This window comes from Calidris pugnax, unplaced genomic scaffold (genome assembly GCF_001431845.1).
Source record: "Calidris pugnax isolate Ruff unplaced genomic scaffold, ASM143184v1 scaffold5, whole genome shotgun sequence".
NCBI classification, from domain to species: Eukaryota; Metazoa; Chordata; class Aves; order Charadriiformes; family Scolopacidae; genus Calidris; species Calidris pugnax.
In genome coordinates this window covers 620,342-645,293 of record NW_015090814.1, presented here as the reverse complement: position 1 = coordinate 645,293, position 24,952 = coordinate 620,342, and the positions used below count along the sequence as shown (strand labels likewise).

General features: G+C 35.4%; 1 protein-coding gene across 21 annotated transcripts in view; it reads left to right on the top strand.

Moving 5' to 3' along the window:
- ASPH (aspartate beta-hydroxylase) overlaps window positions 1-24,952 on the top strand; it is a 125,413-nt gene that overhangs the window by 15,473 nt on the left and 84,988 nt on the right. For 9 of the 21 annotated variants that reach the window (XM_014939614.1, XM_014939625.1, XM_014939624.1 and 6 more), the window contains 3 exons: window positions 5,081-5,230; window positions 6,001-6,045; window positions 7,272-7,340. In XM_014939614.1, coding sequence (XP_014795100.1) covers window positions 5,081-5,230; window positions 6,001-6,045; window positions 7,272-7,340 — 264 coding nt within the window. Of the gene's footprint in view, window positions 1-1,589; window positions 1,888-5,080; window positions 5,231-6,000; window positions 6,046-7,271; window positions 7,341-9,258; window positions 9,328-15,440; window positions 16,505-24,952 lie in introns of those variants that run through there. The other 12 variants (XM_014939619.1, XM_014939611.1, XM_014939626.1 and 9 more) reach the window with 7 other exon arrangements.

Genomic DNA, 24,952 nt, shown 5'->3' with positions numbered 1-24,952 from the left:
CTCCCTTGAGCTATTGGGCACTGCTCTTGGGAATTGGTTGCTGGATGTTAAAACCACACGAGGTACCTGTTGTTTTTCAAAGTAGCTGTAACATTCTGCTGTGCTCTCCATCTACCTGATGGCCATGTTATTTAAAGCAGTGTTGGGGGAGGAAGGGCAGAGTGCTAGATCCTGAAGTTTTTATTGGGGTTGCTGTTAATGAGGCGTGAGTTTGTTTCTGTTTTGTAACAAAAAGGAGCTGGCTTTTGTTTGAAATGCAATGGGAAAAGAATAGTTTGCTAAAATTGAAGATGTAAGTAAGTTGAATAGTGGATTAGTGGATTTTTTTCCCTCCTTTTCTGGTCCTTAAGAAGAAGAGAGTGTGTTGGTCATTAGTGTTAGATTTAAATTGTACAGGTAGTGTGCATGCTGTCACAATTTAAAGGGGGGGTGATTGAGATGAGTTAGTGTAGGTCCTTTCTGGAAAGTGAGAGCAAGAAAGCAAAATCAACATCTCTGCTATTTTTCACAAATATGCAGCAGAACTCTTGCCTGGTTTGCCTTTGTGGCACGTGGAGTGTTGCACTCCAGGGAAACAGGCTTAGCTTTGGCAAAACTATCAGTAACCCTTCTTTGGGTCTGCTGGAAACAAGTATGAGGTGTACCAGGGGAAGGGTCCTCATCTGAAAATTGGTTGGCAAGAACACCTGTGGTGGATTTCACTGAATTTCACTGAATTTTAGAGTTGGAAGGGACCATAGAGATCATCTAGTCCAACTCCCCTGCTGAAGCAGGATTACCCAGAGCTTGTCAGAGCATGTTACTCAGGAGCATCCAGGCGGGTCTTGAAAATCTCCAAAGAAGGGGACTCCACACCCTCCCTGGGCAGCCTGTTCCAGGGCTCTGTCACCCTCACCGTGAAGAAGTTTCTCCTCATATTTGAGTGGAACCCTTTATGTTCCCACTTGTGCCCGTTGCCCCTCATCCTCTCAGTGGGAACCACTGAAAAGAGTCCAGCTCCCTCCTTCAACCCTCCCTTGAGATACTTGTAGGCATTGATAAGGTCTCCCCTCAGCCTTCTCTTCTCCAGACTAAAGAGTCCCGGCTCTCTCAGTCTCTCCTCATAAGGGAGATGCTCCAATCCTTGAATCATTTTTGTTGCCCTTCGCTGGACTCTTTCCAAGTAGTTCCCTGTCCCTCTTGAACTGGGGAGCCCAGAACTGGACGCAGTACTCCAGTTGTGGCCTCACCAGTGCAGAGTAACTCTTCTACAGCCTCAAAACTATGTCGTAGAAATCAGCTGTCTTTTCTTCTTAAAGCAGTTAGCAAGCTTCACTTGAGCAGTCTCTGCAGGGTACCGGGGGAAGCCTGGCAGAGGAGTGCCAACATGGAGAAAGTTTCTTGGGCGAGGGCCAAGGTAACAAATGCGGGCAGGCGAGCTTTGTGTCCAGACTTGTGTTTCAGCTTACGCCGACGGATTTCATGTCCTCCAGGCACCGAGGCGTACGCTGCAGCAAAAAATACTACAGCACAACCCGCTCGGTTTCATTCGCTGCTGTTTGATGTTGGAGGATTAAGGGGAGGGGAAAGGATCAACTACCCAGGATGCTCTGTTGGGAGGAGTGAGTGAATTTGATTGTCGTCAGAACTAGATTGCCATATGAGTTCTGAAAAGCGTTTGGCTCCTGAGGATAACTGCTCCAAAAATAGACTTGGAGGAGAGGTTTCTCTTGGGTCCAGTTTCGGGTTCCAGCTCAGCTGGCTTTAGGGAACTTGTTTGCTTCTGTTGCAAGACTACAGGGAGGATAAATCGTTTCTTATTCTGCCTTCAGCATTAATTTTTGGAGATATCGACACACTCGCTCTGTCTGTGGAAATCGAGCACTAATGTTATGGCTGACGACACAGGTATAACCCTCACCTTTTTTGTGAACAAATGGAAAATGTATAGTTGCAAGTACTGGCTATGTCTGATTTTATAATCAACAAAATAACTGTCTGACTGTGGTATGTTGATGTTTCCTAGCCAGTTTGCTGTTTTAATGTGCATTCTCTTTTAATGTGCATTAATGTGCTGCTTCTGTTCTCTTTGACTAAATGTTCTCTGGGCTTAGAGGTACTTCATGAGTTTATGGCAGGTGGTTAATTGTAACTTGGTTTTTGCTTGAGTAAGGCACGCATTAACATAAAAGACATTGTTTTGTCTTCAAATATCTGACTGTAAAGTTATTTTTGGAGTATGTGAAATTACTAAGTGTCTTTAGCCTAAGTTAAAGTAAAAAGAAAAAGGGTTTTGTACATCTTTGTCTAGGTGTGACTCTTGATGTGGGGTGGGTGAGGTATAGGACCTTTAAAGATTTGCCGCTGAGGAACAGAGCTCACTTTAAGACTTTCTGATGTCTGCATAAAGACATCTGGTGGTGTAAGCACAGGCTTACCAGATATGGCCAGTGACCTACTTCTGACATAGCTGGCAGCGTGTGCAGGGAAAGGGCTTGAATTGAGAATTAACGGTCTGGAATGAGCTCTGAGTCAGCCTCAGTCCTTGCAATGTTTTGTTCTGACCCTATGCGTAGGGTTATCTGCACAGACCAACGGTAAATTTTATCTTACATAACTTCCATTTATATTAAAGTGCTGCAGATCAAGCTGCCATGGTTGAATTGGTAGCAGACTTTTTCAAGAGTTTGGAAAATAACCTGGTTTTGAGGATATGCACAAAACAGTCTTTTAGACTGGAAAAAATATAAACAGCTATGCTTTATTGCTTAAATAAGTTGTCTTTTTTTTCCCCCATTTTTTTGTTGTGGTTTTTTTTGTGGTTTTTTTTTTTCCCTTCTAAGAACTAAAGCCCCTTTCTTCATAGGCAACTAGCAGTAAACAGTATAAAACAGTAAGGTAAATAAGTAAGTGTGAAATACAGTAACATTCTCTTTCCTGTTTGCCTCTTCTAATACTTTTCTCTAGAACATAGCTGTAACCTGGAATCATTTAAAATATTTTTAGGCTTAGGGTTTCATTTTAGATATGTACAAAGCTTCTGTTGACTACGTTGGAACACAGGAGTACCGAAGTTCTGCCATTACATGGTAGAATTGTTTATTTCTAAATATTAAAGTACATTAAAGATATCATGGTAGAATTGTTTATTTCTAAATATTAAAATTTCCAGCTTAAGAGTACATTAAGTAATTTTCATGATTGTATGTATTTCTGAATGTATTGGCAGATGCTGCTTGTCTTTGCCTCTGTTTTCTGTTTCTACTTCTTGTACATTTTTCCCACAAGAGAGATGTTATGATGTGTTATGTATATGGACCTTGCATATATGTAATTAAGATACTGTGAGTAACAAGCAATACATGGCTGAGGTGAGAGATGTGTTATGTATATGGACCTTGCATATATTTAATTAAGTTACTGTGCAGTAACAAGCAATACATGGCTGAGGTGAGGCTAAGTTGTCTTGGTTTGTCTCTGAATATTATTGGAGAGCCTATACCAGGCAACTTTGTGTTTAATATAGAAAAGAAACTAAATAGTAGGTGTTTGTACGCAGTAGCCTTAATAAAATTATAGGTTTTTTTCAATAAATTGCTGAGCTGAATAAGAGCTGACATGAGTCAGGTTTCTTTGGGTTTTTTTTATTGGTCTGAACTTGGTGTACAGCACAATTAATGTAATCAAAGGTTAGATTATTACAGTTGTAAACCTGATGGCAAGCAGGCCTGAAAGTACTTCTATATAATATCTATTACAGAAATAAATCAGTCAGTCACCGGTCTCTCATTACTCATCTTTCAGAACTACTCCACTTTATTCTAAAAAAAAAAAATCACGTTGAGATTTAGCTGTTGAGAGTATTTTTTGTCTTTTTGTATGATCGGTGTTAATAAATATATCAAACATTATTTGCAGTTAATATGATAGTTAACTCCCTAGCTTATTATATTATCATAATATTCATGGCAAAGTTCCTCGAGTACTTAAAAATATGTAAGAAATAGTTTTACTTCCAGAACTAGGACTTAATATGGCTGAACGGACGAAAGCTGGTGCTTAGAAGGGAATGAAGCAGAATAGGCTGGTAGACATGAAACCGTGGCCAAGTTCTAGGCTTGCAGCAGTAGAATCAGGAGGCAGAAGAGCAGACCATGAGCTTTGGAGAAGGGCCACAGGCATCCTTCTGGATGCGTATTTATTTACTACCTGTGTCCCTGTTTACCTAAAATGATCCTAAAGCAACAGACCAAGCAATTTATGTCTTCTGGAGTGGTGATTGATACCCTGTTGAAACCCTGTTCTCATATGCTGGGTTGAGGTCTTTCTTCTCCCAGTGATTATTTGTTTATAACTACTGTATTTTTATATACATTTACTTTTCATATGTGCAGTTATAAATGAAGCTGTGATTTGCATTATGTCTGTGTCATCTTTTCTCTCGTATGTTTCGTGGGGAAGGGAAGTCTAAAGATACTCAGCATGTAGTGAATTTCTTCTCAATTCCAAGCAACAGGGAAGATATTTTTAGCTGGTAGAGTGTCTGAACTTGGGGGTTTACCCTTCATAAGGTTTAGATTTTAGAGCCTTCATAGACTATTTAAATTTTCATGTTGATTCCTTGAGCAAATTCAACAAGCTTTGAAACATGTTTCAGAAGAAAGGCTTTTCTTCCAAACTGTTTCTGCTGGTCTCATTGCCCTCTGGTGGCAGTTTGAGAACTGTTGGCACAAATGCAAAGCATCTCAAAAATGCTAAGCTCTGTATAAATATACACTGAAGGGGAAGGAAGGAGGGGATTTCCAACTGAGTTGTTAAGACAAATTGCATGTGGGTTTTTGGCATTTGACTGTTTATAGGGCTTTTACTTAGATATTCATCGAGCTTCCCGCTGTAATACAGCAATATGAACAGCAAGAAAGTGGTGAAGTTAAAAAAAGAAGTCAAGCCAAAAAACCCCAACCTAACACTCCAAAAAGTGTTACTCAAATATCCTGTATTCTGTGTAGTCATAAGAAGCAAGATTTATAGTTATCCTTAATGATAATTTTCTAACTCTTATCAAATCTGTTTTTTCTACTTGTTTGCCTTATTTTAACAGAGTCGAAGCATGGAGGAAGCAAGAATGGAAAGAAAGAAGGCCTTTCTGGAAGCTCATTTTTCACCTGGTTTATGGTAATTGCTTTGCTGGGAGTTTGGACATCGGTAGCAGTTGTCTGGTTTGAACTTGTAGATTATGAAGAAGTTCTCGGTAAGAATTTTAAACCTTAAGATTCTTCTAATAATTATTATGGTATACATTAAATGGAGGGCATTTTATATTTCTAGATAGCTGAACTGACTGCTGTGGTGTTTGCAAATGACCTACATGATAAGAATAGGCAATGTAGTTCAAAAAGTATGTTTTAACGATGAACTCTATTATGATGTTAAAATGGGATTCTCGTAAGACTAGAAAAAGTTATTAACATACTACATTTATTAAAGAAATCTCCAAGGATAGATCTGGATCTTTTTTGTAACATATATACTGTAGTGCATTTGAAATATCAGCTAAATATTTGTCGTTTCAGTTGAAGTTCTCAGAAACTTGCCGCAGGGGTTGAAAGGGGGCAGTTAATGTTACAGCTCCTCTGAGGGACTGTGTTGCCTGTATAGTCAGGACAGCTCATCAGTGATCCGCTCACAAACGAGCTGATGAATGACCTCAGGTTTAAGCTTATAACGGTGAAAATTGTCTCTCAGCATGTTAAGATAGTATTGTTAATATAATAGCTAAGGGTGAAAATTAATGTCTTAAATTTCAAGGTGTCCGTAGGTAGAGATATTGTCCCTGATGCTGTAGGATTAAACATGTACTTTTGCTACTACTGGTTTTGCAAGATTTACATTACAGCTTTACAAATCTGTTGGTACATGCTTTTTTTGATCTGGACTGATTTTTAGAGAACCTTCTGGTTTGAAACTTAATTGGGTCTAGTGATGCAAATAATGGTTTCTGTATTTTTACCACGCATGCAGCCAAAGCAAAGGATTTCCGTTATAACTTGTCAGAGGTCCTACAAGGTAGGATATTAGAGAAATAATCTTGCTTTACAGTCCCTTGGCTAAAAATTTTGGTTTACTTTTTTATGTTTTTAAGTTTTTAGAGAATTACTCTTCTTCTGCAATGACATGAAATTCAATCACTTCTCATCTTTCTCATTCTTCATGGTTTTGAAGATGATGCAATTCTTATTTCTAGAGAATTACATTTATTCCACCAGTCTTTGTTTAACCATAAATCAATAAAGATCCTTTCTAATTGAAAGATGGCTATGACCTTATTTTTGTCTATTCTAGACCCAAGTCTGAACTTTTTCTTCCACAAAACTGTTTTCTAATTTTCTAAGTACCATATTAAGAACTGTATTTCATTTATTTTAATGGCAATCAAGTTTTGCCTCCACTTAGATAATGACAAGTGCAGTAATAAGCTGGGAAATACAAGGACTTGGAATTCTTCTGCAAACAGTGTGCAGACTTTCAGTCCTATTAAAAGTTATGCCTGAGTTTTATCAAAATTAGATAGTTCCCTACTCGCCAGAATACTTGTAATCTTCTAATCTACTTCTAGCATTTCATGTGAAAAATTATTCTTGAATGGAAACTGGCTTCTCATTTTACTTATATTTAGGGCTAGTAGAGCTGCAGTTTCAAAAATAAAATTGAGAAGTCTGATATAGGTCACCTATAAAACTTCATCTCTGCAGTAAATGTTATACAGTTGGTGATAAAATTATGAATGTTTTTCCTCTGCCCAGGAAGTAGGTTGCTTACCCTTTATTATAATTTATAGTGCCAGGTTATACCTATCTTTTTTTTCCTGAGAACTTAGAATGGCAAGAAGCATATAATCAGAAAACAAATGGTGATTATTTGATTAATTCTTGTTTTATTATTTCTTTTCCCTCAAATATGTTGAATGTTCCTTGTGAACAAAGCATGTTAACATAAAGTGCATCACTTAATCACAGATTTGTTTTCAATTTGTGAGCACCAAAATAAATGTATAGAAAAAAGACTAACTTATATTCAGTCTAAGGTCTAGGAAATACAGAAAGGAACTTAAAGTGTTTGTAAGATTTTCCAGGGAATTTAAGATGTGGTTAAGAAAAGTAGGGCTAAATCATTAAAAAAATATATGGTAACGACCTAGCATTGACAGTGAACCATTGCACATTGAAAGTGCTGCTCTGGAAACAAACTGCTGAATCCCTAATTCTCTCCTTTTCCTCTCCTTGTATTTCTAGGCAAGCTTGGGATATACGATGCTGATGGAGACGGAGATTTTGATGTGGAAGATGCTAAAGTATTACTAGGCAAGTACAAACACAGGTGGAATATTCCGTATAATTCAGTTGTCATGTTCATGTTTGGTTTTTGTTATCGACAGAACAATATTTCTGGGTTTTTTTCATAGTTGGAGGACTTAAATTAATATGATTTTGTTGGGGTTTTTTTCTTAATTCAAGTTGTAGGATTATGTGTGCAACTTGTAGCAAGTTGTGTTCTTTTTCTCCATAGATAGCAATGTAATTGGAAATCACTTAATTACTTGCAGGATGATTTTGAAGTCAGGTGGTCGATGCTGCTGTATTGACTGTTGAAAGAGGGTTGTGATTATTTATAAATTTATCAGATGCAGGGCTTAAGATGCTTCAAGAATTAAAACATTGTTTATGTTAACATGTTAAGACGGGCTCATTTCAAAATTACTTCCAACAGGCCTTTGCACTTCTTAGATGACTATTTGTTTATCATATTTGTGTACTGTCTTCCCTCTGTTCAGAGTTCTCCACAAATCTGCTCATTTTCTTTGCCCTTCAGAAATCCTGCATGACATGGATTTTTTTTTTTTTCTTCTTTGATATTCTGTTCCTTGTAGCTTGGGAGAGTGTCTTTCTGCTCACTACGTATCTTCAAAGAGAAATTTCAATGACTGGACCTGTTCCCTGATAATGCCCTTCCTCCTACATCTTCTAGCAGTTAAAGCACTGCAATAATCAGCTTCACAGTCATAGCACTGGGTACTTCTTGCATGCCTGATGTTAGAAAGTTTACTGTTTAATTGATTTGTTGAAATGTAAACCTACTCCAAGCACACCAACCTAGCAAGTTAAACAAATAAACAAAACAACAAAAAATCTCAGCATAGCAAAAATAGCTTGAGCAGAGGGCAAAGTGGAATGTCTGAACCTAGTCAAAGGTATCAATAGTGTATCAATAGTATAGTAGGATCTTATGACTTGTTATTTGAAACTCATACTCCATAAAAATTGGTTTATCATCACTTTATTTTTCCCTGCTTATGTTTGCAGAAATAAGAAAGTCTTTTTGGAGGGTTCATTTGTTTTAATCCCTTCATGGATAAAGAAAGCTCATGCAATCCAAATTACTGAACCAGTTTGCAGTGGTGTGAATGCAAGAGGCGCTCCAAAGAATCTCCAGTGCTCTGAATAGCTTCAGAGCTACAAATTGGGCCTTAAATATAAATGCTGACTCAGATAATTCTTTGTATAGTTATAATCCTAATCTTCATCTGTCTGTTACGTAGTGTGCAGAAAGTGGCTATTAGTCTCTTATGGGTCATGTTAGTTGGATTCAGATTGCCAAGGTGGTAACCAGAAACATGCTGCTGCTGCTTTGTTACATCTCTGTTTTATGCAACTTGATATAGCTGGGAATTCTGCCAGTAAATGACAGTCTTTCTATTATAAGCTTGTCTTATCACCCATTTAAACCTTATACTTCGAATGTGACATTAAAAGGTCACAGATCAAAAGTTATTTTTATTATTTTTTGAATGCTTGCTTAGAAATATGATTTAATCTCATTTAAGTTTAAAAATATTTTCTACTGTACAAAGCAAACAGTAAATTTTGAAAAGATACATGACATTGATGAAAATTATGAATATAAAATTATAAGCATGTTAACATAAAGTGCATCACTTAATCACAGATTTGTTTTCAATTTGTGAGCACCAAAATAAATGTATAGAAAAAAGACTAACTTATATTCAGTCTAAGGTCTAGGAAATACAGAAAGGAACTTAAAGTGTTTGTAAGATTTTCCAGGGAATTTAAGATGTGGTTAAGAAAAGTAGGGCTAAATCATTAAAAAAATATATGGTAACGACCTAGCATTGCCAGTGAACCATTGCACATTGAAAGTGCTGCTCTGGAAACAAACTGCTGAATCCCTAATTCTCTCCTTTTCCTCTCCTTGTATTTCTAGGCAAGCTTGGGATATACGATGCTGATGGAGACGGAGATTTTGATGTGGAAGATGCTAAAGTATTACTAGGCAAGTACAAACACAGGTGGAATATTCCGTATAATTCAGTTGTCATGTTCATGTTTGGTTTTTGTTATCGACAGAACAATATTTCTGGGTTTTTTTCATAGTTGGAGGACTTAAATTAATATGATTTTGTTGGGGTTTTTTTCTTAATTCAAGTTGTAGGATTATGTGTGCAACTTGTAGCAAGTTGTGTTCTTTTTCTCCATAGATAGCAATGTAATTGGAAATCACTTAATTACTTGCAGGATGATTTTGAAGTCAGGTGGTCGATGCTGCTGTATTGACTGTTGAAAGAGGGTTGTGATTATTTATAAATTTATCAGATGCAGGGCTTAAGATGCTTCAAGAATTAAAACATTGTTTATGTTAACATGTTAAGACGGGCTCATTTCAAAATTACTTCCAACAGGCCTTTGCACTTCTTAGATGACTATTTGTTTATCATATTTGTGTACTGTCTTCCCTCTGTTCAGAGTTCTCCACAAATCTGCTCATTTTCTTTGCCCTTCAGAAATCCTGCATGACATGGATTTTTTTTTTTTTCTTCTTTGATATTGAAACACTGGTTGTAGGGTTCTGTTCCTTGTAGTTTGGGTGAATGTCTTTCCGCTCACTACGTATCTTCAAAGAGAAATTTCAATGACTGGACCTGTTCCCTGATAATGCCCTTCCTCCTACATCTCCTAGCAGTTAAAGCACTGCAATAATCAGCTTCACAGTCATAGCACTGGGTACTTCTTGCATGCCTGATGTTAGAAAGTTTACTGTTTAATTGATTTGTTGAAATGTAAACCTACTCCAAGCACACCAACCTAGCAAGTTAAACAAATAAACAAAACAACAAAAAATCTCAGCATAGCAAAAATAGCTTGAGCAGAGGGCAAAGTGGAATGTCTGAACCTAGTCAAAGGTATCAATAGTGTATCAATAGTATAGTAGGATCTTATGACTTGTTATTTGAAACTCATACTCCATAAAAATTGGTTTATCATCACTTTATTTTTCCCTGCTTATGTTTGCAGAAATAAGAAAGTCTTTTTGGAGGGTTCATTTGTTTTAATCCCTTCATGGATAAAGAAAGCTCATGCAATCCAAATTACTGAACCAGTTTGCAGTGGTGTGAATGCAAGAGGCGCTCCAAAGAATCTCCAGTGCTCTGAATAGCTTCAGAGCTACAAATTGGGCCTTAAATATAAATGCTGACTCAGATAATGCTTTGTATAGTTATAATCCTAATCTTCATCTGTCTGTTACGTAGTGTGCAGAAAGTGGCTATTAGTCTCTTATGGGTCATGTTAGTTGGATTCAGATTGCCAAGGTGGTAACCAGAAACATGCTGCTGCTGCTTTGTTACATCTCTGTTTTATGCAACTTGATATAGCTGGGAATTCTGCCAGTAAATGACAGTCTTTCTATTATAAGCTTGTCTTATCACCCATTTAAACCTTATACTTCGAATGTGACATTAAAAGGTCACAGATCAAAAGTTATTTTTATTATTTTTTGAATGCTTGCTTAGAAATATGATTTAATCTCATTTAAGTTTAAAAATATTTTCTACTGTACAAAGCAAACAGTAAATTTTGAAAAGATACATGACATTGATGAAAATTATGAATATAAAATTATATTTTTCCAATAATTAGCATATAACGGAACATTAACTGAAGTTCCCAGTAAATTATTGCGCTTGTTTTATTTAACATTTACAATGATCTAAAAAATGAACACCACTCTGCAGACTAGAATTATTTCATTGATGCAGAAATTGAAAGATTAGTTTCCCTCTTGAGGAACTTTTTTGCCAGAATGAAGTTTTTGTAGTGAAGAAAAGCAGATACTGAGACTGTATTCAACTACGTCAGGGTAACTTTCTAAATATTGAATGCATAGGTCCTTTTATATTTTGTTTATGAGGACTTTGTTAGTACACATGCTGTATTTGAAGTCTTGTTATTTTCTGGGATTTTTCTCTGGATCAGACTACCATAATAGCAAGTGGTTTCTTTTCTAATTTAATATTTCCTTAAAAAGGAGATACTGGTGTTGGATGTTTAATGCTAGGAAGTCATATACCTTTTTCTTTAGGTATTCCTAAACTACTGTTTGTTGAAATTGTGAAATGCACAATGTTGTCCACTTCCATAATCTTTAGTCTTTTCTACAAATTAAATATATAAATTTGTGTATTAATGATAAATATATTTTTAAGTTAATTTAATTTTGAGAAATGCTTCTGCCAGCATGAGTTTATTTTATATTTCAAAGAATGGTTTAGGAGCTGGTAACTTAGAAGTTCTGTACTTCGTGGGCACACCTAAATAGAAGAATTAAAATGTATTATTTTATTTCTTGTATGTGTATATGGTAGGATAGGGTCTGTTCTTTTTATTTGTTGAAATCAAGAGAGGTTGGATGGTTAAGCTCTATTGAGGTATTTGTGCAGTTTTACAGTGTGTAAGAAGCACATCCTTCTCTTCTTTACCACCCACCCTGTTCCCCAAGTAAGAGTACAAAGAGAAGAAAAACAGCCAGCCAACCAATCCCTAATGTTTGTTGACTTAGTTTTATATCCATTTATTAAAAAAAAAATTATGCAGGGTGTAAATGCAAACTTGTTGTAGCTAATCTGCAGTTATCTTGCAGATTCTTCCTTTTTCACAATATTTGTGAGGTTCTGTTTACTGAATTCCCTCTGGTGATGGGAAGAGAGGCTTCTTAATCTCCTCCTTTGAGGGCTGCTGTTATCAGTCATTCTCTTTCCACTTCTTGTCCACCTCACTCTGATTGTTCTTTGAAGAAAGTAATTCTTCTCAGGAGGAGTGTTATACCTCTATTCTTGAGAACTGAGAGGAGAAACAGCGACTTTCGTAGTATTACAAAAAAGTGCATGTATAGAGGGTACCAGTGCCTGTTGTAATAGAATCATTGAAGCCAAGTCATTTTTTATACTTCAGTTCTTTTTAACAGGCAGAATTATCCTGAGAAATTCTATTAAATGGCTGCAATAGTTAGTACAATTTTAGAACTGCAGCTACAAAAAGTCATCTATATATAGTTCTTGTGCACTTAGTTCAGAATAGTCCAGCTATGAAGAAAACAGGGGAAAAAACCAAACCAAAACCCCACCTTAGCGTATCAGCAAACAAAGGGTAGTAAACAGGAGAATCCAAGCTTCTGTAAACTGGCCTTTTTTTACCCCTGGCTCACCCATAGTAGAGAAAAGATGTTTGCAGGCGGTTGTACAAAGATTACACATCCAGAAAACTTGTGGTGAGATAATAGGAGTTAAAAGAATGATTCAGCTGTTTAGGATGAGTTTCATACACTTCTCTATTTTTCTCAAATTCTTCAAATATTAAAAACTTGCATATGCTCGTTCTTGTAACAGAGATGTTTGCAGGAGAAGACTTTGCCTTGTTAAATGAGTGTAGGTGAGCCCCCTGTCCCATTGGTTGTGGTGATGCTCTTGAGTAGCCAAAGGTTTTGACTTCCTCACTGTTTGATTTAAATTTTAATGTTTAGACTTCTCTTGAAATAACATAATTTCCTGCAGAGTCACAGATTTAGCACGGCATGGCTGCCTGATTGGGCAATTTCAGTTTTGTCATCAGTTTCAGGCACTTCTTTAGGTGTGGTTATGTGTGCTCATCAGTACCTGAGTTCTACTGTGAAAAGCAGTTCTTCTCCATTATGGGGATGAATGAAGACCAGAAATAGTTTCAGTATTAATTAGTCTGGTTTATTTATTTATTTTAGCTCTTTCTAAGAAAGGGAAAAGGTAAATATATGGAATAATGTGTTACTTTGTGTTACTCAGGTGGAAGTAGTTTTTGTCTGGTGTTTTTTTTTGCTTTGGTTTGGGTTTTGTTTTTTTTTCCTTTAGATTCAAAAGCCACTATATTAATCTTGGATAGTTTTGTTGGTTGTTTTTTTTTGGTTTTTTTTTTTTGTTGTTGTTTTTTTTGTTTTTTTTTTTAAGAACTATAAAGGAATGGTTTGGGGTTGTGTTGTTGGGTGGATTTTGTGCTAAAGAGACTGTAAGATGTATTCTTCTAGTTTCTGTGGTTCCCTTAGGTGTCCTAATCTTTTCAAAGAAAACATGCTGCTGGACTCCATGTTATATTTTATAAAGATAATTGTCCAAGAGTCTTATTCTTGACTTAATGCAAGAACAGGGGCATCTATATAGTTCTTCTCATGCTTACAGAAATCCTATCTAAAGCCTGGGGTCTTTTGTGAGTGGTGTTTTGGGGTTTGTTTTTGGGTTTGGGCCTTTTTTTTTTATGCCAGATTCTGACAGAATAGAATGATACCAATATTTATAATTCTGTGTTTATAACTTCAATTTTATTTTACGTTTTTTAGATATAGGTTTCCTTTTATAAATTGAGAATTTATTCTTCGCTAAATGTACTTACTTTGGTTTATGTCTTTACATCTTGCTTGGTCCAAATTTTAAAAACAAATTAGAAAGATGACTGACTACCATGCATAAAGTTAAGTCTATAAAATTTAATTTTTATAGAACTAAGCCCTGGAAGAAGTTGGAGAGGGATATTTGTAGTACCTTGATTGCTTCCTGGATTCAATCTATCATTTTTAAACCTTTGCGCTATCCAATGAAAAATTAAAGAGAATGGCTGGTCACTCAAGTAGAGGTTCTGGACATCCAGGTACAAGGATGTGGAACATGATGGACTTGGAAGTTTCCTCAGAATTATCATTGATACTTTCACTATGTGCTGTAAGAAAAATGTCTTGGAATGTGTTAAATGTCTCTGCCATGAATTCCACTGTCTTGAATGTTTCATTAACCTGCACCTAATATTGCTTTGTAGTCTGCATGTGCAACATGTTCACTTAATTTTATGTCTCTTCACCCTTAGTCCTCTTTTCTGCTTCTCCTTCCAACCTTTTGTAGTCTGCATGTGCAACATGTTCACTTTTATGTCTCGACAATCTCTCTTCACCCTTAGCCCTCTTTTCTGCTTCTCCTTCCAACCCGAGTGAAGGTTTGTGCTGGTTAGAAGGGGGGAAATTCCTCCCTCTCATGCTTTAAAGCTCACCAGTAATTGTTGTTTGTCATTGCTGGGTCATTCTGTTGTACTTTTCCCAGGGTGGAAAAGTTGAAATGTTATTTAATAGTGACAGTAAACCAGTGAATTTTAATACAAAAAAAAAAAAAAAGAGAGGAAAAACAAAAAAGAGAGCATTAATCCTGGTTTATTTGTATTTTACAAACACCAATTAGATGAGTGGGTCTTGTAGCCCAAGATAGCAACTCCTGGTATCAGAGGGTTTAGAAGTGAGAAGCTCTTTCTTCACTGCTCTGGCCACATCGATTTTAGCTGTCTCTAGTCTGCTGTAGATTTTCCTTGTAACAATGCATACACCCTTTCCATTGGCTACTTATTCATTTTTTATCTAGTGTTCTGTACATGCTCAGGTTTTGAATTAATTCCTGAGGATGAAGTATATCATGTTGAATATATATCATAGAAAAAAAAAATGATTGAGAAGCACGTTAAAAAAACCAAACAGGCAAACACACTGTGAAACAACCTCCCCAGCAATTAGAATCCTGACTTCTAAGCAAATTCAGAATTCTGTATGGTAGGATAAATGTTAAGAGTATGTCCGAGACAAGTTTGTTTAAATACTCTCTGCTTTTAAATGTTATTCTCAGCAATCGATTGCATGATTTCAAATTTGAACATGGTGGTTTTAAAAAATAAAGGCAAATTGGATGATTTAAGTAGCAGATTGCTGTGAAAAAATGTCTAAAGGTAAATGTTGCAGCAAGAAAACTGAACATGAATGGATTTGGGTTTAGGAATAGGAAGAAGGGAAAGCAAAGCTGCCACCTTTATTTTTAATATTTTGGCATAATATTGTGCATGTTTATTGTCCAAATTATAGTCTGTACTCTGAAAGATTCAGCTTTCTTAACATCTTTCTATTTCCTAATTAGCATTCCTGTAAAGACTGCTGTCTGTGACATGAGATGTCTTTCACAGTTCCTCCTTTTACAGTTTCCTCTTTCCACCTAACTGCTGTCTCTTTTTTTTTTTTTTTTCCTTCCCTCTCTCTCTCTTTCCTCTATTCTTGTGTAGGCCTGACCAAAGATGGCAGTAATGAAAATATTGATTCCCTTGAGGAAGTCCTTAATATTTTAGCAGAGGAAAGCTCTGATTGGTTTTATGGCTTTCTCTCATTTCTCTATGATGTATTGACTCCTTTTGAAATACTAGAAGAAGAAGAGAGCGAAGCTGCAGATGATGTTGATGGTACGTCACAGAATGAAGGGGTTCAGGGAAAAAAGACTTGTGTTATTTTGGATTTACAGAACCAGTGACTGAGAGACTAATTTGATTGGCTTTTGAAAATGTCCCTGAAATCGTCAGTCTTAATATAACAGGAATTTTATGGGACTGAGGGGGAACTCTCACTCAGATGGACTCTATAAAGATTGAACTAAAGTCAGCCATGAGTTGTAGTTTCGCTAGTTGAAAGCCTTTCAGTGACTTTCCCATTTTTGTGACAGGACAACAAACACTACACAGTTGTGTAAATATGTAGAATAAAACATGTATCTGCGGTTGTGTAGTTGGTTTCTGTATGTGCTTCAATTTGTGCATTTTGTGCACAAAGCTGAGTGTAATAACCTCTGCTGTTAACATTATGACATTTGTCTTTCTAGCAAACATTAACTGAAGCATTTTGTAACAGCTTTGATTGTATTCTAGCATGACTGCAATATGTAAATACATATTTATATGTTAATCCCTAATATAAACGTGACAATGATAATTCTCTTGTGAAATATAGTTTTAATAAATAATTTATTTTGTGATCCACTGATTTCTCAAATAGATTCTTTTTACCTGTTCAAATAAAAGCACTTCATTTAAAAGTGCTTGAAAATTTTACAGAAACATTTATTTCTAAGTTTGTTCTAATCAGAAGATATGATGTGACTTTATGGTTTATTCCCACTGATTTGTTGGTCTTCAAACTAAGTTTTCAGTCATTTCTTTTATTATAACAATTGCACCACAAGGACTGTTCTAAATTTGTTTGAGTTCTTTTAAGGTGGGCCTTTTATGGAAGTGGGAAGCTGTGATTATGTATTTCTAATGTAATACTGAATATATTAAAGACTAATTGGAAATTAGAATGTTATGTCTTCTATTCCTTGCTAAATTCAAGAACTTAACACAGTTTTGCAAATATTAGTCTTTCTAGCAAACATTAACTGAAGCATTTTGTAACAGCTTTGATTGTATTCTAGCATGACTGCAATATGTAAATACATATTTATATGTTAATCCCTAATATAAACGTGACAATGATAATTCTCTTGTGAAATATAGTTTTAATAAATAATTTATTTTGTGATCCACTGATTTCTCAAATAGATTCTTTTTACCTGTTCAAATAAAAGCACTTCATTTAAAAGTGCTTGAAAATTTTACAGAAACATTTATTTCTAAGTTTGTTCTAATCAGAAGATATGATGTGACTTTATGGTTTATTCCCACTGATTTGTCGGTCTTCAAACTAAGTTTTCAGTCATTTCTTTTATTATAACAATTGCACCACAAGGACTGTTCTAAATTTGTTTGAGTTCTTTTAAGGTGGGCCTTTTATGGAAGTGGGAAGCTGTGATTATGTATTTCTAATGTAATACTGAATATATTAAAGACTAATTGGAAATTAGAATGTTATCTCTTCTATTCCTTGCTAAATTCAAGAACTTAATGCAGTTTTGCAAATTTTCATCTTTTTCCTGTGAAACTGTTTTATGACAGTTGTTCCAAAAATATTTTTCATGTATGTCTTTGCTATCATAAAGTTATTGGTATAGAAAGGGAAGTTTATAATTGTGTTCAGCAGTTCATATCAGGTACTAAAAGCTGAAACTGAGCTGTCATTTTATTACATGAATAGTGTACTCCATCAGATTATTATTAAAATTTCATGAAATTGTTTATTGTGATGCCTGCTATGCTTAAGTTTGTATCTGTTTCCCATATACAATTTGTACTCACATTTTAACACTAGTGGATGCAGGCTGAAATTTTAACCTCTTTTTAAATGAATTTTCACTTGCTTTGGTAAGGCAATTTTAAAGCAATTTAACATGCCAGTTAAAAAAAAAACAAAACAACTCTCATTAAATAATCCAACTCAGGGTTCTACTCAATCTTTTAAAAAATAATGAAACAAAGCGTTGGTGTTAAGCCAGTGAAGTGCTTAAAAAAAATAAAAATTGTGAGGTGTTAATTGCTTAAGATTTGCAAATGAAATAGAGCCACAGAAACATTAGTCACTTTTTCTTCCAAATATTTGAGGATTAGGATATAAGAAAGTTAAGACCGTGTAAATTTAATGGGGTTTAGTATCATATATGCGAAGTATAAAGCAAAGAAAATTAAAAAAACCCTCATACATTATGAAAATAAATGCTAATAGTAGATCTGTAAAATATTACTGAGAAGTTTCTTAGCAAGTAGAAGAAACTTGCAAAGTATATGAGATCTAGGAAATAGAGCAAGATTGGTTTTTGTTTTGTTTTCTCTTTTAATTTTAGAAGCAGATTTGAATTAAAAATAAGAGTTTCATCACTATTGTGGTATGAAAAATTGTCATGGAACACTAAATTCTATTTTAGATGCTTCGGTAATGGAACTAGGTAGCCAAGAAGAGGAGGAAAACATCTACTGTGAGAATTCTGTATCATGAAGTTTTTACCAAATAGTTAAAATACACATTGATAATCCGATGAAGTTTCTAGTGAATTGCATTAATTGTTGTGATTGTGTGCAGAACTTAGCTAGTAAAGGTGGCAGTAAGATTTAGATGAGTCTTCATTTATATCAGCATGAAGTTTTCAAAAAAACAAAACCAAAACATTTTACATTTTAATAGCAAAAAAGTTAAGCTGAATATGATATGCAAATCAGCAAGGAAAACCCATCTGTGGCTCAACCTTTGTTTCTAAGTCTGAATAAAGTGTTTGAAATGAGTTGAGGAAATTGAAACACAAATTTTTAGGTTGATTTGGGATGACAGTTATATGAAATACAGTCAGTATATGAAATGCAGTCAGAGTATTAATGTTTTAAAAGAAGTTCAGAAAACTTCTAAAGTGGTTTTAAACTGTAGGTAAAAAGCTGTGCCAGCTTTGCCTTCTGATATTATTACAGAATAATTATTTTAGAAGGCAAAGCTGCTCCTTTCTACCAACAGTCTGGTTTGAGAATTTAAAGTAGGAGCAGATTAGTAGGAAACGATGTTTTTAATGAGGAAAATATATTGTTTAAGTGGTAGGAACTTGCTAGGTTTTGTAGCTAGTAAAGAATGAAAAATTAGTTATTTTAATGATAATTTGGACACAGAGCTTTCATTAGCTACCCACATATTCTTTACAGGTCAAGTAAAGAATGAAAAATTAGTTATTTTAATGTTAATTTGGACATGGAGCTTTCATTAGCTACCCACATATTCCTTATGGGTCATTTTTTTATTAAATTTTACAGAGCTCCAGAAGTAAATGTCTGTGACTGCAGTTGTAGTCTTCCAGTTTGATCAGCATTTTTAGAAATATGTGGGATGTTTTGCTTTGCCATTTCCTCATGTTGGTAAATGTTTGATATTCTAACTGCCAGTCCTCAGCAGAAGTCTACACACTTCAAACAAAATGCTGCATTAACCTTTGTAGCATAAACCCTTGCTTGCTTTGTTGTGATGCTGATGTAAAGAAGGTGTAGGGAGGGGAGGAAGCTTAGGACCCGTGTCTGAAATGGCTGAGAACTTATGGAAGGTTTGAACCCCAGATTTCTGTGACCAATTTTACAGAGCTCCAGAAGTAAATGTCTGTGACTGCAGTTGTAGTCTTCCAGTTTGATCAGCATTTTTAGAAATATGTGGGATGTTTTGCTTTGCCATTTCCTCATGTTGGTAAATGTTTGATATTCTAACTGCCAGTCCTCAGCAGAAGTCTACACACTTCAAACAAAATGCTGCATTAACCTTTGTAGCATAAACCCTTGCTTGCTTTGTTGTGATGCTGATGTAAAGAAGGTGTAGGGAGGGGAGGAAGCTTAGGACCCGTGTCTGAAATGGCTGAGAACTTATGGAAGGTTTGAACCCCAGATTTCTGTGACCACCTTCAACAATATTTAATTTGAAAGAAATATGTTTTATATGGGGGGGAAAGGGAATCATTATGCTCAAAATACCTAGGATAATAATTTGAATAGAATAAACAGAAAATTGTTTGCTCATCTCTTGAAATTCTTAATGTAACTACTTATTGCCAGTATTATTATTTTTTCCTCAAAACAACAGCTTTTTTGAGAGACTGTTCAGTCTTTCAAGCTTGAAATTTGCTTCAAGGTCAGTGAGTAAGGCTTACCACCTGGAGGCTTCATGTTATGGTAATTTTACATCATTAGTTACTATCCATTGACTGGCCTCAGAATGAATTTAATTTTTATGACAGTTATTCATACAGGTTATAGTTGAATGGAGGAGCAGAAGAAGAATGCATTGAAGCATTAGAAGGATTTTCATTTCATGGTCAGATGGGGGCAAAAGACCACCTATATTGTAAACATGTTCAGGTTGGTCAGCCTGGAGAAGAGAAGGGTCTGGGGAGACCTTATAGCCCCTTCCAGCACCTAAAGGGGGGCTACAGGAGAGATGGGGAGGGACTCCTTATCAGGGAGTGGAGCGATAGGACAGGGGGTAACAGTTGTAAATTGGAAGAGGGGAGATTTAGATTAGATCTTTAGAAGAAATTTTTTACTGTGAGGGTGATGAGGTGCTGGAACAGGTTGCCCATGGAAGCTGTAGATGCTGGAGGTGTTCAAGGCCAGGCTGGATGGGGCTTTGAGCAACCTGGTCTGGTGGGAGGTGTCCCTGCCCATGGCAGGGTGGTTGGAACTTGATGATCTTGAAGGTTCCTTTCAACCCAAACCATTTTATAATTCTGATTAGTCTTTGAGAGCTGGGGAAAGCTGGTGTGTACAGTTCAGTCTTTTTGGCCAGATGCCTCCTATTTTCCCTGTTCAGTTGCCATCAGTTAAGTAGCTATCATAATGATGGCACAGTAGCATGAAATACATTAAATACTGTCTTTCTTGTGGTCAGTTAGAATGGATTCCTCAAGATGAGGCTTGTTGGTTTCTTATATCTTCTCATATAAGATGCAATGTCGGCATCTGTGACTTCAGGAAAGAAAATGCTTTCTGTGTGTAGCCGATTTGAATTTTTCTTCTAATTTTAGAATTAAATAGGAGATATTAAAGCAACTTATTGAGGATGTATTGAGGTGGGTTTTTTTTATTTTTCTTTTTTTTAATGGTAGTTGTATGAATTAAAAGGGATGTCTTCTGCATTTGGGAGCATTAGTTAAAGCAACTTATTGAGGATGTATTGAGGTTTTTTTTAATTTTTATTTTCTTTAATGCTAGTTGTATGAATTAAAAAGGATGTCTTCTGCATTTGGGGGTGTTATAGGCTTTGATATACCCAGTAATCTGCATACAGGTCGTGAGGTCAGTTTAAGGTAAGTGGGTGCTAGCCTTCTCTCTGTGAGCTATTTTGCTTAGCAGAAGACCTTGTATATCCCATGTAGCATACTATAAATATAAAATAATAGTAATATTTGTGTGCAGGTGCATATGCAAACAATAATAGCTCTTTCGATGATCCTGAGGGTCTCTTCCAGCCTAGATAATTCTGTGATTCTGTGATTATAGACTTTGGTATACCCAGTAATCTGCATACAGGTCGTGAGGTCAGTTTAAGGTAAGTGGGTGCTAGCCTTCTCTCTGTGAGCTATTTTGCTTAGCAGAAGACCTTGTATATCCCATGTAGCATACTATAAATATAAAACAATAGTAATATTTGTGTGCAGGTGCATATGCAAACAATAATAGCTTTTTCTGACTTGCAGTTCTGGAGAAAGAAAACAAAAAGGAGGGGGGGGAAAAAAAGTCTGATTACTCTTTTGCCTTACAGATTTGTATTTCCTTTTTTAGATCTGCAATTTTAACATTTTTTCCTAATTTTCTGTGGTGAAAGGGTGTTTTTGATGGGACCTCATGAATGTGTGCAGGTGCATATGCAAACAATAATAGCTCTTTCTGACTTGCAGTTCTGGAGAAAGAAAATAAAAAGGAGGGGGGAAAAAAAAAGTTTGATTACTCTTTTGCCTTACAGATTTGTATTTCCTTTTTTAGATCTGCAATTTTAACATTTTTTCCTAATTTTCTGTGGTGAAAGGGTGTTTTTGATGGGACCTCATGAATTAAGACAAGAGTCTGAACAGAAACCCCTTGGCACTTCCCCTTCTGTTATCCAGGGTTTGCATAAATGGCAAGTTCTGTCTGTCACCTCCTTTTGATTACTCTTTTGCCTTACAGATTTGTATTTCCTTTTTTAGATCTGCAATTTTAACATTTTTTCCTAATTTTCTGTGGTGAAAGGGTGTTTTTGATGGGACCTCATGAATTAAGACAAGAGTCTGAACAGAAACCCCTAATGTTTAAAGCTTGGCACTTCCTCTTCTGTTATCCAGGGTTTGCATAAATGGCAAGTTCTGTCTGTCACCTCCTTAGTGCTGAGCTTGACCGTACACTTTCCATGGGAAGTAAGAAGTAGCCTCTTCCTTTTTCTCTTGTTTGAGGCTAAGCTGCCTTAATTAGTTGACATTTGTTGTATGATGCAGGTAGATGTTGTGAAATCAATCTATAGGAATTTTTTCATGTGGCAAAACCTTTTGTATACCAAGGATATAAAAGTTTTCAGTACTATTAATGAATAATGTAAAATTTGCATATGCTAGAATAAACTTGTTTCTCAAGAACAATAAGAAGAAAGAATAAACGGATTTCTCAATATATTGTTAAATATGAGAATGGTACCTGTCAACATCTGCGAAACTGCTCAAAAAGACTGAGTGCTCTGTTATCTATTATTTTTGTTTTGCAATGCTTATCTTTATGAATGAAAGTAGTATCCCTATATTTTACTTTTGATGCTGAAATTCTAAAGCTGGGGTCTTTTTGTGGAGGCTTGAAGATTTCTTGAAGATTTATGAGGGGAAAAATAGAGTAAATGACTGGATTTTGTAGCAGAATTCAAATGCTCTGTAATAGTCTAAGTTTCAAAGATTCAGTTAAGATACTGAGTTGTCTATTGTTAAGCATTGTGTAAAGATAAGCACTTTGACATGAGTATTTAATTTAGTATGATTGTTTAAAGCAGTTCTTTGGAAAATCTTGGAAATCTAGCCAGCTATGTTAAATTTGAGTTCTACTTTTTAATTTACTGACTCCAGTAGTAGCCATTTCTGACATTCCATTATAGTCACAAATGTAGTTACAAATTCTGTATTTCTTTTTGTATTGCCAGCACCGGATATTTATAAAGTAGGACTGAGTGGGAAAAAGAAGGAACTTAAAAACTAGCTCAAAAAAGTGTGAAGACACTTTAATTGAAACTTAGAATAAGGGTCCACAATTTCAGTTACGTGTTTCGTAAAATTCTGGACGTTGCTTTGTGTGCCCTGAGACTGGTAGAGCCCAAGTTTTTGCCAGTGAGTTTATTTATATTTTATCATGTGACCCAGGACGTCACTGTCTTGGAAAAGTGAAGTGTTTTGCACCGATGTCTTGCTTCAGATCTCCTGGAGCCATCGTAGGGACCCAGTCCAGGTGGAAATCAAGATGCAGCAGGATTTCTGTTTTGTGATTATTACATTGTATTAAGACTTCAAAATACGTTTTTCTCCATTCTTTTCCATAAATGGGTCTGTTCATAATAAATTAAACTATATACGATACATTGTATTAAGACTTCAAAATACGTTTTCCTCCATACTTTTCCTGTAAACGGGTCTGTTCATAATAAATTAAACTATACATGGTTTACAGAATTATGACATCGATTGATAATTTGCCGAGAATCTTAACACTATTCATTGTATTAAAGGAGTTTGAAACAAATTACTGCTTGCCTGAATATTTAGCATGTGAAATATCAATAATCAGTGAACATTTCAATGTAGTACATATATTTTAAAATAATTTCAAATATCTGTGTGATAATTATTACTTATACAGGTCTTTGTAAAATTTTCACTTTTCCCTGTCAAGACATGCTTTTAAGAGTGTCTCTTAAAATATCCTGTAACGTGTAATTTTACTATGAAAAGAGGTAAGGAGTTGGAAATTTAAATATAGCTTTTGTGCAACTTTGAGTACCTTTTATTTATATTTTCATTGATGCTGTCGTATAACAAAGTTGGAATTTGTTCTTCCTTTTCTATGAGAAAATTGTTTACTTACTGTTCAACACACTGCTTAGAAGTAATAAGATAGAATTTTAATGCTGCATAATTCGAAAACATGTAAGGTAGGAATTAGATGCAAGTTGATTACAATGATTTAAATGGCTACATTCTTTAAATATATTATTTTTTTATTGTGGAATATGGAAGTTTTGTTTGGTTTGGGGTTTTTTTAAGAATAAATGTTCAGGTATGGTGATGCAGTTTGGGTAGTTCTTAATTGTTCTCTAGAAACCTAAGCTCAAGGTTCAGGTGTCCAATGTAGACACTTTATATGTCTGAATGAGAAGCCTAATATTGAGGCATGGGAATATGTCTTATAGTTTAATAAGATAATGCATGATTAAAAGAATATATTTACCATAACTTTTATTAACTTTGTGGTTGGTTAATGGATAACAATGTACATAATTGTTGTGGTTAAAGTAGTTGTGTTTATGGGGTTTAGGTCTTAATCCACAGCAGCACAATATGATAATCCAATCTCTTTTTATGGTATTAGAAAGATGAGGCTAATTATCATTTGTATTTTGGGGAAGGCTTTTGCCTTCATTCCTCTTGTGGAACTAGGTATAAAGCACAATCAAGATGCTGAATGACCTCAATTTCCGTTAGCTATAATGAGGAAAGAGGGCAGCACCTTATTTTGGAGAGCAAGGTTTACGAATGACCTCAATTTCCGTTAGCTATAATGACGAAAGAGGGCAGCACCTTATTTTGGAGAGGAAGGTTTACTTTTTTTAATAAAAGCTGTAACAGTCTTAAATAGTCTTAAGTAAGCAGTGAGTATTTTAACTGAAATGGCAACTGATTTTTGGAATATGAACAAAACCTTCTTGGATAAAGAAACATAGATTGTAATTCATTGTAAGAAAATATTCGGTTTATATCATCTGCAGGACATAGGTGCTTGGAGATCATTAGAGTTAATATGTTTATTAAATACTTATATTTAATATTTATTGCATAGAAATATAAGTTAGTGGGTTTGAGAGAGAGCTGGGATATTGGTCATAATTCTGTGGCATCAGACTTCCTGGGGAGAGCTGAGCTGGCTCTAAGAAGATAAGAAGCATTTCAAGTAGCTTGAGATGGTACTTTTTTTGGATTAATTAGTCTTTCGTCTCAGAACTTCGGTGGGGTTGCTACTGAAGATGCCTTATTCTTAATGAGTTAACATTTGGTATCTCTCCATAGCATTGCCACGTGCTATGTAAAGGTAACTTTTTACATGGCGGATTGGGAAAATTTTATGTCATGTTT